The sequence below is a fragment of the Arvicanthis niloticus genome, chromosome 16 (genome assembly GCF_011762505.2).
Source record: "Arvicanthis niloticus isolate mArvNil1 chromosome 16, mArvNil1.pat.X, whole genome shotgun sequence".
In the NCBI taxonomy this organism is placed as follows: Eukaryota; Metazoa; Chordata; class Mammalia; order Rodentia; family Muridae; genus Arvicanthis; species Arvicanthis niloticus.
In genome coordinates, this window is record NC_047673.1 from 46,659,774 (window position 1) to 46,676,515 (window position 16,742).

General features: G+C 34.0%; 1 protein-coding gene across 2 annotated transcripts in view; it reads left to right on the plus strand.

Annotated features, from left to right (window-relative positions):
- The window catches only part of Glra3 (glycine receptor alpha 3), a 164,234-nt gene that overhangs the window by 133,323 nt on the left and 14,169 nt on the right, over nucleotides 1-16,742 (plus strand). For both annotated transcript variants that reach the window (XM_034520708.2, XM_034520709.2), the window contains exons 7-8: nucleotides 2,114-2,328; nucleotides 16,265-16,408. In XM_034520708.2, coding sequence (XP_034376599.1) covers nucleotides 2,114-2,328; nucleotides 16,265-16,408 — 359 coding nt within the window. The remainder of the gene's footprint in view (nucleotides 1-2,113; nucleotides 2,329-16,264; nucleotides 16,409-16,742) is intronic.

The window sequence follows — 16,742 nt, forward strand, 5'->3', positions numbered from 1 at the left end:
AACATCTGGTAATGTCTCTATTCACATATGTGATTAATTTGTCTCATATCTTAAACTTTGTTTTATGTTATTTCCCCAATGTGCAGGATTCTTATTTTAATTGTTTTCCAGTGTAGGCTCATATACCACATAATTCCCTCTGCATATGAAAGAAAAAATAACACACATGCACACACACACACACACACACACACACACACACACACACACACACAAATCCATACTTGTAAATGCCTGGTGTTGTAAGAAAATAAAATTATTGAAGTTTATCTTCTTTCACATACATATTAATTACATATCTAGGTGTTAATTACATTACATATTAATAGGTGTGGAGAGATATGCTTTTAATCCCAGCACTTGGTAAGCAAAGGCAAGATGATCAACATGAGTTTGAGGTCAACCTGGATTAAATAGTAAGTCTACTCAGTGAGGAAAAAATTATATATATATATATATATATATATATATATATATATATATATATATATATATATATATAAAAATTGCACAAGTCTAAAAGTTACTTCAGGCTTATGTGATCTGTTTTTTTTTCATCTAAAATCTTACTTATTTTCTTACCCTTGCTTAGTATGCTTATCTTGTTTTGTATGCATGAGTTTTCTCTCATCACTGTGGTCCTAGTTTAAGTTTTCTCTTTACAACCACATAAAAAACGCACATGTGCACAACCATGAAGTTAGTATACATACATATTTATATGTACATTTATGTACAATCATAATATTTGCATTCTGTATGACTTTATTTTCCATCTTAGTTATATTTATAAAATGACTTTAAAATACATAATGAAATCTTGTATTTTTCTTGAGAATTACATGAAACATAGAGAACATACACAAATGGTAAAAAAATTAATTTTGTCATGAGATTACTTAATAGACTAGCATTAATATAACTACTTCAATTAATCTTGCTCTATTTCATTTTCTTTATAGTGAAAAGCTAAAGTTCTATATTTTATATTGCTTTAAAATCTAAATGTTTTTAGATATTAAAGGAATCTTTAATCATTACATTCATGAGTTGAGAGAAGGCTTGTGTATGGCTTGTATATGGTTCTGGTTTTTATATATTAAAAAGTGTACTCCACTGTCCCCAGAGCTGGCAAGATCTTAAAGTTTTGTTGTCACTTCTATTTTCTCCAGAGGCTGTGCACTGGCCTCCTTTCTGCCATCCTTTATGAGCTTGCACTATTAATAGGAGTCTGCACTAGACACTCTCCTTGCCATATGGTTTTCTAGTCATGCTCTTTGATCTCTTTCTCCTGTGGTCATATCAGATAATGATACTTAAAGAGCATATTAGATCTGTGACATCATCCTATTCAAAATAATAGATAATAAAACCAAGAATCAAATGACTTAGAAGACTGTTTCTTTGACGGATGGATAACAAAGCAGTAGAGATAAATGAATAGAATTAGAACTCAGGGATAAGTGGAAATATTAAAGGTATGTTGACTTAAACATTCAAAACCTCTATGTGCAGAATCAGAGGTACATAACAGAGGCACAAAGATATATACAGTGAATGTAACCCATTTGATTTACCATGTGTATTAAAATTATCTTAAAAGTTATTAAAGCAAAATGATACATATTTACTTTTTATAGTATTACTTATAAAACAGTTCCTCCTCATTTGCACTTCTTTCTTAATACTTACAGAAAATACAAAGGTTTTCAAAACAAATAGCACCCAATTAAATAATCATTTGGAAGTTCCAGAAACACAAAGTATAGGTAACCTTTACACAGTAAGCATGTACTATTCTATCCACCTGACAAGTGTCAAAAACTGAAAAAAAAAGACAGAGAGATTGCTTACAAAGTATGAAAAGCTATTTGAACATGAAAATAGGATTACATACTATTTTAGAAGAGTTCATTCCCTTGTCACATTGTTTCCAAATGCACAGATTAAAAACATTAAAAAACTAAACCAAATTTGAGTATTTGACTTAATGTTCCTTCATTTTAGTAAAAAAAAAATTATAATAAAATTATTATCTCATGTAAGTCCTATTTGATATCCAAACAAAACCTGAGTTTTATTTAATTGTTGCATTTATTTTATGAAAAATTAGGAAAGTTTACATGCATAGAAGTGCGATTTCATCTTGAGCGGCAGATGGGCTACTACTTGATCCAGATGTACATTCCCAGCCTTTTGATTGTTATTCTCTCCTGGGTCTCATTCTGGATTAACATGGATGCAGCCCCAGCGAGGGTCGCTTTGGGCATCACCACTGTACTCACTATGACCACACAGAGTTCTGGATCCCGGGCTTCCTTACCAAAGGTAAGTGTCCTGAGGGGACATACATTGGATACATACATAAAATGTTGATGCTGGATTTGTCAAAATTCATTCAGATATTTACTATTTGTTATTGATTTTTAAACCACCAAATATTGCAATATGCAGCTGTTGATGAAGAAAAATATTCTATAAATCGATGGATGATGCCTGCTATTCACATAGTATGTATAATGATTTCTTATTTAAATATGATCATTATAGGTACCATGGAATTTTTGTATCTATATATTTGAATAACTAAAATATATTAAAATTATTTAAATTGATCCACATAATAATATTAAGTGCTATTAACACATAGATTAATATTAATCTATTAGTAAGTAATAATATAATATTAATAAGTAATATTAATATTATATTATTATTAATAAAAAGTAATAAGTAATATTAATGCATAGATGTGTGCACATAGATATGAGACAACCTTTTCATACTATTTTCTTAATAGATACTTAAAACATGAACTAAAATACTGATAGCTGTATGTGTTTGTAATCTATTACTAAAATTACTTCCAGAAAAACATTATAGCAATTATTCCCATCAAGGACTGTATCATATTTCCATAGTACACAGCCTGGCTTCCATTATACTGTGCCCCCATCTTCTAACTCTTGGCAGTTGTAGGTCAATGGGCAAGAGTGCTTACCTAATTTAATAATTTGAATACATTCTAATCATCCAAAATTAATCTATTTACTATATAAAGTCCGTGAAAGCTTCAATATCTCTCTTAATAAAATACACTGAAAGATAAGAGGCTTTCTTTTTCTATTTAAAAAGACAGAAATAAAATTTATTTTCTTCTTATAAGAATATTTCTACAAGCTATGTGATGAGAGAGAGAAAGAGAGAGGGGACATGGAGGCAGATGTTCACGTGTCTCCACCAGTCAAAGATAGTTTTTATATCTAGGTTGGGTATTGGGTTACGCTTCTGATTGAGCATTACCAAACGTATAAATCCTTTGATTAACATTTAAAAAAAATTGTATAAAAGCAAAAAGGAAAGGGGGGCATGGGACAGAGATTTTCTAGGGAGGGGAAATGGGGAAAGGGAATGGCATCTTAAATGTAAATAAAATATTAAATAAAATTAAAAAAATAGAAAAAAAGAATATTTCTACAAAGTATCTATTATCTGAAGAAGCCACCAAAATGTCCAACACAATAACCTATTATTTTTCTTAAAATGAACTTCAATATAATAAAGTACTATTAGCTCCTCAAGAATGCTGCACCTGCTACTTGATGTAAATTATAAATGCACACATTGTCCCCTTAGTGGTTTCTATGAATGAATTCTCATTTAATTAATTAAGTAAAAATGTATAGGTAAATAAACTTTGATTACAAGATAATTTATCATTGCAAATGTTACAGAGCACAGAAATAATTTGATGTTTGATAAAGTTTGGTTTTCTCAGTAAGAATTAATTGTCTTTTAAAATAATGTCTCCCTTTATTAACACTTAACTGCACCTTTTAAATAGTCCAAACCAATTTGTTTTATTACATATCCCCCATGTAAAAATGTTAAACATTCTTATTTGTTTAATGTGATATCCAGTGCTTATGAATTTGTGTATGAATGGCAGAAGGAATCTGGATGATAGTAGAAAGTTCATGGTCAAATCAGAAGGGAATTTACTCATTTTTATCTTATTCCTGATCTATCTGTAAATGAGAAAAACTTGTTGGAGTCATATGTTATCAGCTAGAAAAATAATGGAATCAGCTTTGTTTTATAAATTAATTGGTTTTGTGAGGCACAAAAATGAAATATTTAAGACCCAGAGTGGGGCTCGATTGGGAGAGTTGAAAGGTGTGAGAAAAAAAAAAAAAAAAAAAAAAAAACCCAGAATTTAAAATTTTAAAAATTCAAATTAAGATAGCAAAATGGGGATATGAGTTTAAGCAAAATAGAATGGTCACTCTAAAACAGTTCATCTATAAACATAAAATAGAGAGTGTTTAAAGACATTGTTTTCATCAGGATTTCAATGAAAGAAGAGATTTTCAATCATCAGTTCAAGTTTATTATATATATACATGTGCTTTTATATTATGCAATTTATTCTGATAATAGAGACATGTCCCACAAGAAATTTAATTTTCACCTACAGAAAGAATTCAAAAGCAGGTATGACCTAAGACAATATAAGCCTGACTTATTATCTTGGACATTTTATAAGTAAATAACAGAGAAGCCATCTCAGAACATCCATTATAAACAATAATCATTAATATACTAGATCAGACTATTTAAAGAAAAGAATATCTCTTGTGAAAGACCCCCAAAAGGGGACCCTCACCCAAGCCCAGATCTGCACGAACCCAAGGACACACGAGAAACCATCTTGATGCAGTTGCACAGGAGGTTTAATGACGAGGGCCCTCGGGCCAGAACATATCTCATGCAGGAGATAGAGGTTCTGACCTAGAACCCAGGAAACTTGGGATATTTATGGGTAGGGGTTGGGGAGAGCGGGAAAATTTGGCGCGGTTACATATGATTGGATATTTCAAACATCAGCAACTTGCAGAACTGACAGAACTTGCAGAACCTCGGACCTCCCAGAAAGGGAGGGAGAGAGAAGTAAACACCAGATAGCCCATTACTCACTTGGGCTTGTTTGGACTTGTCTGGGCATGCCCTTGCATGCCTTTATTTTTGGTCACCCTGACCCTGCAGGGACTTAATATTTTATTATGAATACATTTAACAAATTGTTGGTGGTCTTTGCTGACCATGAATTTTTTGTTATTGTTACAATGCTGCTTTCAAATTTTATTTTCACACTTGGAAATTAGAATTCTGAATGGAGGAGGGGCTTGTTTGTTTGTTTGTTTGAAGGCCAGGGAAGCAGATTCAGAGAGCTCACCTGTATATTTAGAAACTGTCACCTAAAAGTACAGAGTCTCATCTGCAATATGCAGTCTCAAAGAGCTCACACAATTCAACCTTGGGACTGTGACATAAACCATCAACCTATAGCCACTGCCAGGTTCTAGGAAGTGGAAAACAAATTCAGTTCAAGAGTAATAATAATGATGAATTATTAAATAGCAAGAAAAAACAATAAATCATTAACTTACAATAATTGCTGAGTGTTTCACATCAGCCACATGCTAGTACATTTCCAATAGAATAAAAGAAGCTCAGAAATTATGAAAGACTCAAAATAAAGGTTCTTAGACTGTATTTCAGTCATTCCTTAAAATTCTTCTCTTACATAATCAATTGATTTAGCCTTTTCAATGTCATGCTAAGTCAAGTACATCATATCCCAAAGCCAGGAGGCACATATGGTCCATTCCTGAGAATTTTGAACTATTTTGTCCTTCAGAAATACTTACATCAATTGGACAGAAGAGGTAAATGTGTATTCTATTGACAGCAAAGCTTCAAGAGAGTTTATATTGATAAGTGTTTCTCACACTGTGAAATTTATTATAAATGAGCAAAATAAAAGTAGTAATGATTATGGGGTCAAGTTGTAGACAGAATAATTGTCCTTTGTAATAATTAGATTTGTCATCACTAGTAGGACAACCTGAAGAAATATTTAAAATTAGTAATTCTTATGACTCTGTACATGGGTAAGAAAGCAGGGACCAGAACTCTAAGTTTGGTATAGTTCCTTGTAGATGGTGGTCTGCAAGAAGCAGGAGTAAGAGCAGTAAATATGTTTGAGAATGTTAGAAGTGAAAAGAGATGTGTTTATGAATGGCACATTGCAGAGCCAAGGAAGGGCAGAAATCAAGGGTGGTATCCAGATGATTGACAGGCAAGTCATTTCCAACACAGGATGAAGGAGAGGATGCATACAGTCTCTTCATGTTGAGACCTTCATGAGGCTGACACATGGAACTACCAAAGCACAAGAGCCTCAGGGCTTCTAACCAGGAAATCTAAGCCTCTGATTTTATGAGTGAAAAAAGGACAGGGAAATAGATAAGACATGATATTTTCATCAAGAATGAATATATGCTCAGAAATAGGAGGAAAAAATGAGGGAAAAAGGGCATTCAAAGATTCCATTCTTACTTCTTATTTTCCCCTGGGTCCAACCTCAGCCATGTCCATTTGTGAATTACCTTTGTCTCATCTGGGCTTGCCTGAGATTAACTGAAAGAAAGTGGTCTTGGGTTTAGACTGCCAAGTGGTTTGGCTGTCTCATCATGTAGTAACTATGGTTACCAGACAAATGTCCCATGCCTTCCACTTGGAAGTGTGTAGGAACTAAAAAGCAGTAAGAAACACACACACACACACACACACACACACACACACACACACACCACACAATATGTTTGGTCAATGTGTGTGGACATATAATCTATTTCTGTTCTCATCCCACAAATTATACCAAGTTCTATGGCCAAACCCAAAATCGATAGATTGGAGAGTGTATCCCATGCTCAAGAAAACATTTGCCTAAGAAAGGAAAGAAATAGTTTCAAGCAAATAATGCTATCTGCTAAAACATTGTGTTTTTCTTAGACTACAGTGTAGTTCATTCATATTTATTTTGGAAAATGGCTTAAAGGGTGAGAAAAGATGGATATATATATTTAGAAAGAGAGACAGAGAGAGACAGAGAGAGAGGAATCTTTGTAGATTTCTCCCATTCTATCCCTACCACTTCAGTTCTCTTGTTTACAAAACACTGCTAACCATAAAAGGACAAAGAATACTTGAAAGTTTAAATAATTAAGCTTGTCACAGAAGCTCAGAAGCCTCTAACAACACAGATTGCAAATTCAAGACTAAAGAGTATTTGAGGGTTGAGGGACAACAGCTTGAACTCAGTATTTCAGTTACATTCCTATCTTCTTGTTGTTGTGCAATCTGATTGTGAAACCCACCAGAAGTGTCCTGATGAGAGGACAAAGCTTTACTTATGTATTTTGATCCTCAGAAGCTAAAGTTGCATATGTGTCTACTGAATACCACATGCACATTTAAATGACAAAGGCTTTTAAACTGTTTGCTCAATATTTTGTTTTAAAAAGCATTTTCATCTTTCTGTTGTAACAAGAAACGTTGGTTGGATTATACTTCACTTCTGCTTCTCTATTTACTCATTAGATTACCACAAAATTAATGCAACTGAATATAAAGTTTACATTTATCTTGCATACAGTATAAAGAAAACAGTGGATTTATCTTGCATACAGTATAAAGAAAACAGTGGATCTTGGAAAGTATAAATATAGTTTTATTACCAATTAAAAATAAGTATAGCTAATATAAATTGAAAGTAAATATATATATATATATATATATATATATATATATATATATATTAGATTATATTGGCATTCTGATTATTTGTGGGTTGTTTAAACTGAAAGAATAAAGGCTGAAAAAACAGAAGGGGTTAAATTTAATGTTTCATTTTAATTAATTAACAAACACACACTCTTAATGATCTAAAAAAAAAAACTTTGTGGACTCAAACAGTAAGTTATATATCTGTAGCAGAAGAAATCCTTGCAGGTATTATACAGGGAAGCAAACCATGGGAAGTGATTTGAATGAAAACCCAGGAGCAGATTGACTATGTCAACCTGGAGCAGACTTCATGGGGTATAATGCCAAGTTTTTCCATTGGAAAGATAATACCCTGTGCTTAACATTCCTTGTTTCTCTGGACACCTATGGTTTTTAAGAACGTTCATGTTATATTCCAGACATGTAGCAATATAAATGAGGGGAGCATACAATATTCATGTTTTCTTATTATTATAAGAGTGGAAAGGTACTCCAGCAGAATTTTCTTTACTATTTAAACTCAAAACATAGTTAACTGATATTACTTCAATACAGTTTGAAAAAAATATGACACACACAAGTTCCTTTCTGCTTTATTATTGTGATTTGATATCCTATACTAAATTTTCATTTGAATGTGACCAGTATAATAAATTAATTATGTAAGTTTTTTACTTAATAATATTAATATTCCATGCATGATAATTTTGGAAAAAAGAGCAAAAAAAAAAAAAAAAAACCACACAGAAAATAAAAGCAGGATTTACCCAAAACTTTCTCATTAAATGCATATTATACAATGCATATTAAGCTAAAAAGTTTTATTATTAATATAAGAATATCTTATAAACATAATTTCTACACTTTAGAAAAGTCTTATAAGAAGATGAATTGATGGGTATTTGTGGTTGTCCTCTCATCTTGATACATGTACTAGGTTTTATGAGTCTTAATACATCTGAAATTAAAATTAAAAAACATTTTCTCTCTACTATATAGACATATAGACAAACTGGCATTATAATTTTTCAATTTATTTATTTTCTTCTGAGATTATAAAATACAGCCTTTCCCAGTTCCCTTACCTACAGCTCCCTGAAATCCTGTTCATATAACCCTGCTTCCTACTCTCTTTTACTCTTTCAAAGTTATAGACTTTTTCCATGAGTTGCTATTACATTCATACATGTATAAACACATATGTATACATTTTTGAGGTTAAGAGAGTTCCCAAGTTTACATTTTCATAATAGCACTATACCATGGCTTCATGGTGAAACTAAATTTAAAAAGCAAAAACTTCACATGTAATTTTAAGAATATTATTATCTAAAAATTATGTACACATGAGTAAACACATATACATGTACATATACATGGTTCTGAGATATATACACATATATATGTATATGTGTGTCTGTGTATCTTAGAACAATATATATGAACTTTCTAAATGATAAAAAAGCATGGGAAACTATACCTCTGTTAAAAGAAAGACCTTGCTTCAAAAATGAGTACTTAAAGGGCCCTTAAAGGCAATATCTGTCTCCATGATTCTAGTTCGACATCATAAATAACTCTCTTAAACACCCGAGTAAAAGGAATTAGGATGAAAGATTGTCGTAATAAGCAGGCAGCTGCAGAGTACAAAACCTCCAGCATGTAAAAACTGGAGCTAGAAGTCACACGCCTAATTTCACTTCAGATGAATAGGTCAAGAGTTATATTTTACGTGCCAGGAAGTCTAATGGCATCCTCCCAAGAAACATCTCTGGTGACATCTAGATTTAGTTTACCTTCTCATGTAAATGTTAAAAACCATTACTCACAAGCTATAGACAATATGAAAGTAAAGCTCAGGCAACAGAAACTGGATTCAGAGGTAAATGATCTTCACATTCTTTTGCTCTTTCCCTTTGCCCTTTCTTTAGGCAGCCGGAAGGATAGCCCATCTCATTAGAAACAATGCAACCAAGGATGGCAGGATTTTCTGCTGAATTTTTTCTCTTAAAGTGAAAGTCTTTGTGTGTGTGATGAATGCTGTATAGGAGCATAGTGGATTTACTATAGTTCTGTGTATAGTCCAAATGAGTAGGGCATCAGTGAGGCTGCTGAGAGTCACCCTCCAGGGATATGGGTTAAAACTCCCAGCATGTCAAACCTCTATCCATATAATGCTCACTGTCATGCCTGCCTAGCAATCTGCTTTTGTGCTTTCAATACCAACACCATTGTTTTAGCAGACGACTTTAAAGCACCATCTAGTCTTTTCTTTGTTGTAGTTACTTTATCCCTGATTTAGATAACATTCAGATGTATTTCAGAGCAATATTTCCCTTATAAATATTTAAAAAATGTAAACATTTATGTAGGATCTCACATCCTGGTGAATAAGCAAAAGAAGTAAGTAAAACTCATAGAGATCAGAAATGAAAACCCCAGCAAACAAAGAAACACACAAATTTTCAGTATGTTTTGGGAAACACATTTGTCTATGTGTCTGAGCCACTTGCTTGTTCTACAGTCAAACATATCTGTCATCGTTCACTTGACATTTCTGGTACCGGGGAAATCTACCAAGATGGATTGCCATTAGAGGAAGAACAAATTGCCTTACCGAAAGGCATACACTGTAATGTTCTGTAATATGTATTTCTTTTTTTAGAAAAGCATTTTTTTTTTTTTTGTTTTTTTTTTTTTTTTTTTTTTTTTTTTTTTTTTTGGTTTTTCGAGACAGGGTTTCTCTGTGTAGCCCTGGCTGTCCTGGAACTCACTCTGTAGACCAGGCTGGCCTCGAACTCAGAAATCTGCCTGCCTCTGCCTCCCAAGTGCTGGGATTAAAGGCGTACGCCACCACTGCCTGGCTTAGAAAAGCAAATTTAGATTGCAGAAAAATTGACAAAGCAATCACTCTTAAATGAACTGTGGAAATTTGCCTTATAAATGTATTTTCATGAGGTTCATAAGAGTTAGGCAGGGTTCTGCTTTAGTCAATTTCTGGTTGGTTGGTTGGTTGGTTGGTTGGTTGGCTGTTTTTTTTCAAGATGGAGTTTCTCTGTGTAGCCCTGGCTGTCCTGCAACTTACTCTGTAGACCAGTCTAGCTCTGAACTCAGAGATATGTCTGCCTCTGACCACTGAGTGCTGAGATTAAAGGCATCTGTCACCACCACCAGGCAAGTTTTCTATTCTCAATTTTAAGCTTTTAAATGCATCTAAATTTTCATTTGTGAAAATAACTGATGAGCACTAGTCTGGGTAATAATTATCAAACCACTTCCAACATATCTTCATCCAATAACATTGTATCTATGAGCAGTAACATAGGAATTAACTGGCCTCATGGTAATACTTTTGACTACTTTATTAGATTATAGTAAAGGCATGTGTCTTGGCAGGTCTGTCAATCTTAGCAAGTTTCCATACCTACAATATAGTTCCCACAATGTGCTTGTCAGTCAACAAACCCTGAAACACTGCTCTTGAGTGGTCTTAACAAGATCGTGCACAGGAGTATGGACTTATGAACTATTTTACAGGGATAGATACAACCTACATATCACTGGTGATCAGAGAGTGAGTACAAATGAAATAATTTCAGGACTAAATCCACAAATGAGTGATCAACTGGAACAGGATTGAATTTGCTAGCAAAGTGATCAGGTGGTTTCTAGGATTACAAGCACATTATTCTTTCTCTCCATCCCTCTCTCTTCTTTCCTCTTTCTCTCATTCTCCTTCCCTTCTTCTCTCCTGTCCTCTCCTCCTCTTCTCTTATATTTTCTCTCTCTGCTTGTAGAAACTACATGGCTCAACATCATTTCATGGGTGGGATAGAATACAGCCTTTCTGCTTTTATTCTCTTGTCTCCAGACAATTGTGTTTCTTAGACCAAGATGCACTCTGTGGAAGCACTGCTCTGACCCTGATGTTTGTCATTCCTTACTACAGACTGACTATGTTTACCTGGCAGTATGGCTATTGAAAACTTGGCTACATTGTAGACACACACACACACACACACACACACACACACTTACTGGAACAATATCTTCTCCTGGAAGGCAGTGTGTTTGGCTCTTCAGTGAAGCTTCTCTTACAGTATTACTATTTTATAAAATTCAAAATATCATAACTTCTGAGCCAGTGGGGATTCTTGAATTCGTTTTAGAACAAAAGGTAGAAAATCCCTCTCTGATCTCCTCTGTCTCTAGCATAATTCTTTGCCAGTCCTTCTGGGTTTCCCCCTCCAGGTACCTGAGAAACTTGGCAGTTTTTGTTTTGCTTTGTTCTAAGATGAGGCTGACCTGGAATAGTTCTGGTTGCTGAACTTTAACCAAAATGACCCAGGCCTCCTGAAGCCTGGCCCATTAATCACCCAATTGACAACACAAGTGTCCTGCATTTCCTCTTCCACTGTGTCACAAGAAAGAATTACCATGACAGCACCTCACCAGGACCACATTTCAACAAAAGTGGGCATGGGACATGTTATTTCAGCCAGTGAGACTTTGATGTTGTCTATTAATTATATAGTTTCATATGGGAAATCTCATCAAACCAACTTCCATTATATTATGTTTTAAAGTGGGAAACAGAGAAATTTGTACTGAGGCAACCTCCACAAGTAGGTCCTTTTCCCGGGACCAAGGTGACTTGGCTCTGCCTATAATATTGAATCTTGTCAATAATGATAAAATTCAGTCATATACGTTTTTATCTTATTTGTAATATAAGTTTGCTCTATTTTCTAATTATAACATTAAGCAATATAAGAGATACACAGTAATTCTGAAATATAAACATCCATCCCCATCTCCCTACGCCATTCAACTTTGCACGAGTTTTATTCTCTATTTTTTCTTTTAATTTTTGAAATTATCGCATCATCCCATCATCTCCCTGTTTCCCTTTTCTTCACAGGTTTCCATTCCCTTTCCTCTCTCTAAACCGTCCCATACATCCTTCATTGCTCTCTTTCAAAGTCTTTAACCCTCCACAAAAGACAACAACCAACTAAAGAATGCTGAGAGTAGAAAAATGGGTTTTGTGTCTATTTTTTCTAACAATCCACTGAGTCCAGTTTGGGCTGCCCACATACTCTTGGGTGTGGGACCATTTACTAGATGTCGTCAATCTGTGAGTAACCATCAATTTATTGAAAACTGACTCTCTCTTCCCCATAAACCATCAACTATTCATAATGCCACAGTTTGGGTAGTGGTTCATGAATCATACTCCCTCCATATTAGAATGCTGACTGTCTTGATTTTACACAAGCAACTACAATTGTTATGAGCTCTTGAGTGCAGTGCTTCTATTATGTCTGGGAAACAGTTTAATTCTGGTCCTCAAGGCTTTGATTCTTAAAATATTTTGAGCTCCTCTTCTGCAATTGTCCCTCAGTTTGGGGATGGGAACTGGTAATATAGAAGTGTCATTTATGGCGAAATACTCCAGTGACACTCCTTTGCAGCAGATTGACTATACACTTACTTTTTGAATGAACTTGTCTTTTTGTTTTGGTTTGTTTGTTTGTTTGTTTGTTTTAAACCAGGTTTGGCGGAAGTTGGGTCTGGATACTTAACATAAAATATAAAGCTGACAATACTTGCCTAAGATTAATATAAATTCAGTAGAAAAATGATCTTCTGGATCGGCATGCATTGAAAGCTTGGTTATATTTGTATATAATCAAGAAGAGTCTTTAGTCCATTTTGAAGAAAAAAAATGTTTCTCTGATTTTAAGTTTTGCTTCTCCTGATCTAAAGACATTTTGTCTTTCTTTTCTAAATACCTTTACCGTGTCTCCTTTCCCATGGTCTGGTAAAAAGGGAATGGTCTGGGCTTAAGATCAAAGCAAACAAAGTCATAGATGACCTTTGACTTTTAGCTTTTAGGAGAAGATTAAAGATGGCAGCTTACAACACAAAATGAATTCCATCTTACAATATTTTTAATAATTTGTAGTGATGACTTAATTAGTCTCAAGGGGAGGTAAATAAAGTAGGTTAGTTGTATTCAGATTTAGCTTTGCAATTTGGTAGCTCTATGATTTTATGCAGGCAGTTCACTGGGTCTCAATACAATCTCTAAAATGAGAGCTTTGCGTCTGGTTCTGGGAAAGATAGAGGAAGTAGGAAGAGCTTTTCTGTTATGAACACTTAAAAAAAAAAAAAAAGGTTTCCTGAGAAAGTAGCTTATGCTGACTTCAGAAGGACAAACAGAATTAACTCAAAAGATTACTCCAGACAAAGGTAAAGACCAGCAAAAAGCTGCTAAGGCAAGAAGGGACTTGCTGATTGCTGTAAGTCTCCAAAAATTCAAAGGAAGAAATGAAAGCTAGAACTAAGTAAGCAAATGGCAAATGCCAGTAATCAACACATCCTCAGAGAGGTCCTTGTTATGTACAATCTCCTTTCCGCAGTCATTCTTCCATTATTCCATAGTTTCTTTTTAAGAGTTCTCTTATCATCTTAATCCTTCCATAGTTTTGTTATGCATCCCTTGCTTAATAACTGCAACATAAGCTCCATTAATCATCTCTATTTCATAACACACACAAAAAAAATAGAATTTGGCTGAATCATTGATATTTAATAAATATTGCATAAAATAGTAAAAAAAAGAGATGTAACATAGAGCCTAAAAACAAAGGGGTTTATGTGCCCTCTGACAGATTTGAGACTTAAAATTCAAGATGAGAAAATACTGAGTTTTACTTGAAGGCAACGCAGTTAAATTCGCCCCTAAAATTAGTCTCTGAGAGACTTGCGACTCTGTCAGAGAACCTGGATTCATTACTCAGCACTTATATGAAACTGTACAATTATTTGCAACTAACTCCCATTTTGAGGAACCCTAAGCCCTTACAGGACTCTCGATAAGAAGAATACAAGGCCTGTGGGGACTTCCTTGAGGGTCATTAGGATCCTAGAGCCTGGATGAAGCCAGTGTTCTACAGACAATAAAGAATGGTAAAAGAATATGGCTTGGAACAGGTGACAGATGGTTCCAAGACAGCACGGCTGAGGTGGTTAACAGAAGATTGAGGTGGGATAGAAAATGGTAAAGGATGAACAAACCCGAAGATGTTAAAATACAATCAGCAATACTACTCAGTATTTAAGTTGAATGGATGGGTAGATAGATGGATAGCTTTATAGATAAAAGGTGGATAAATAGATAGATAGATAGATAGATAGATAGATAGATAGATAGATAGATAGATAGATAGATAATAGCAGGACAGAGAGAGAGACAGAGAGAGAGAGAGAGAGAGAGAGAGAGAGAGAGAGAGAGAGAGAGAGAGAGAGAGAGAGATTCCAAGCTTTGTCAATTTAAAAAATGTGACTCAGGGCAACCATAACAGTATGTTGTATGAGCATGAGATAAACATTTTGTTGTGAAGTTCAATATTCAATATACCTACACCCTGGCCTTCATTCCCATAAGACACCTTTTACTAAAGAATTATTCCATACAGAATGCAGAGATGGCCCAGTGTTTAAGGGCACAGTCTGCTCTTACAGAGGACTGGAGTTTGATTTCTAGCACACCTCAGACAGCTCATAGTCACATGTAACTCTAGTATAGGGGCAGGCAATGCTTCTACTTAACTCCAGCATGTATTTTTTAGGTTCTTTGTAAAAATCTGGTGTCCTTAGGTATGTTGACTTAGGTCTGAGTCTTCAGTTCAACTCTACTGATCTATGTACCTGTCTTTATGTCAATACCATCCTGTTTTTATTACTGTAGCTCTGCAATCTGAACAACCTGAAATCTGGAGCAGTCATACCTCCTGCAGTTCTTTTATATTTTTCGGAATGATTTTAGCTCTTTTTGTTTTTGTTTCTTCCTTTGTTTGTATATGAAGTTGAAAGCTTTGATGTTGTTTTTAATTTCTGTAAAGAATTGTGTTGGAATTTTGATGGGGATAGTGTTGAATCTGTAGGTTGCTCTTGGTAGGATGGGCATCTTTACATTATTAATCTACTGATGTATGAACATAGGAAATATTTCCATCTTCCAATGTCTTCTATATCTTTTTTTCTTCAAAGTCTTAAAGGTTTTTATTACACAAGTCTTTCACTTCCTTGTTTGAGTCATCCCACGATAGTTTTTGAGGTTATAGTGAAAGGTATTTTTTTTCTGATTTCTTTCTCATCCTGTTTGTCATTATTTAGGAAGAATGTTAATTTTTGCATGTTAATTTGATATCTTGTTACTTTGCTGAAACAATTTATCAGCTGTAGGTATTTTCTAGTAGAGTTTTCAGGGTCCTTTATTCACAGAACCAAATTGTCTGCAAATAAAGATAACTTGACTTTTTTTTTTTTTTTACTATTTATTTCTCCTTGATATGAATATTTCATCTTTCTTCTTTTCTTGTATTTGAGTTAATGCCTAACTTGAAAATAATAGCAAAATGCATTCAATTTCTACAATTATGACTAATCTATAAGTTTGTAAAAAGTTGTCTTGGAAATTTTTAGTAAATAGATTTTTCATTTATTTTTATCTAACTGATCTGTAATTTATATTCAGAATCATAAAGTAACAATTAATGCTGTTTTTAAAGGCAGCAGCAATAACAGTCAACTTTCTCATTCTTTCTGTTCCTCCACTGACCAGGTGTCATATGTCAAGGCTATTGATATTTGGATGGCAGTGTGCCTCCTTTTTGTGTTCTCAGCACTTCTGGAGTACGCAGCTGTGAATTTTGTCTCAAGGCAACATAAAGAGCTGCTGAGGTTTCGGCGAAAGAGAAAGAATAAGGTAAGTGATTATTTTATTGGGTTCAGTGGGATATCAATTTGCAGTGCAAAATGATTTGTTCTGTTTAATGAAAATGTACAGGAGGGAAATTTGGACCAGAGACTAAATGAAATAATAACCTCTCAGTTTTATTCAGTCAAAAATAAAAAGAGTGTTAGAATAAGTTCAGGGAGAAATTGCAGTATTGAATTATATCTAAGGAGCACATCTGATGACATGATCTGCTTTATCAAGGTCATTAGTGTAATTCAACAAACAACACTGTTTATGGTTCAGTTGATAAATATTCTATCTCCTACTTGCAGTGCCTGAGTATTTCTGATAGCATTACTTA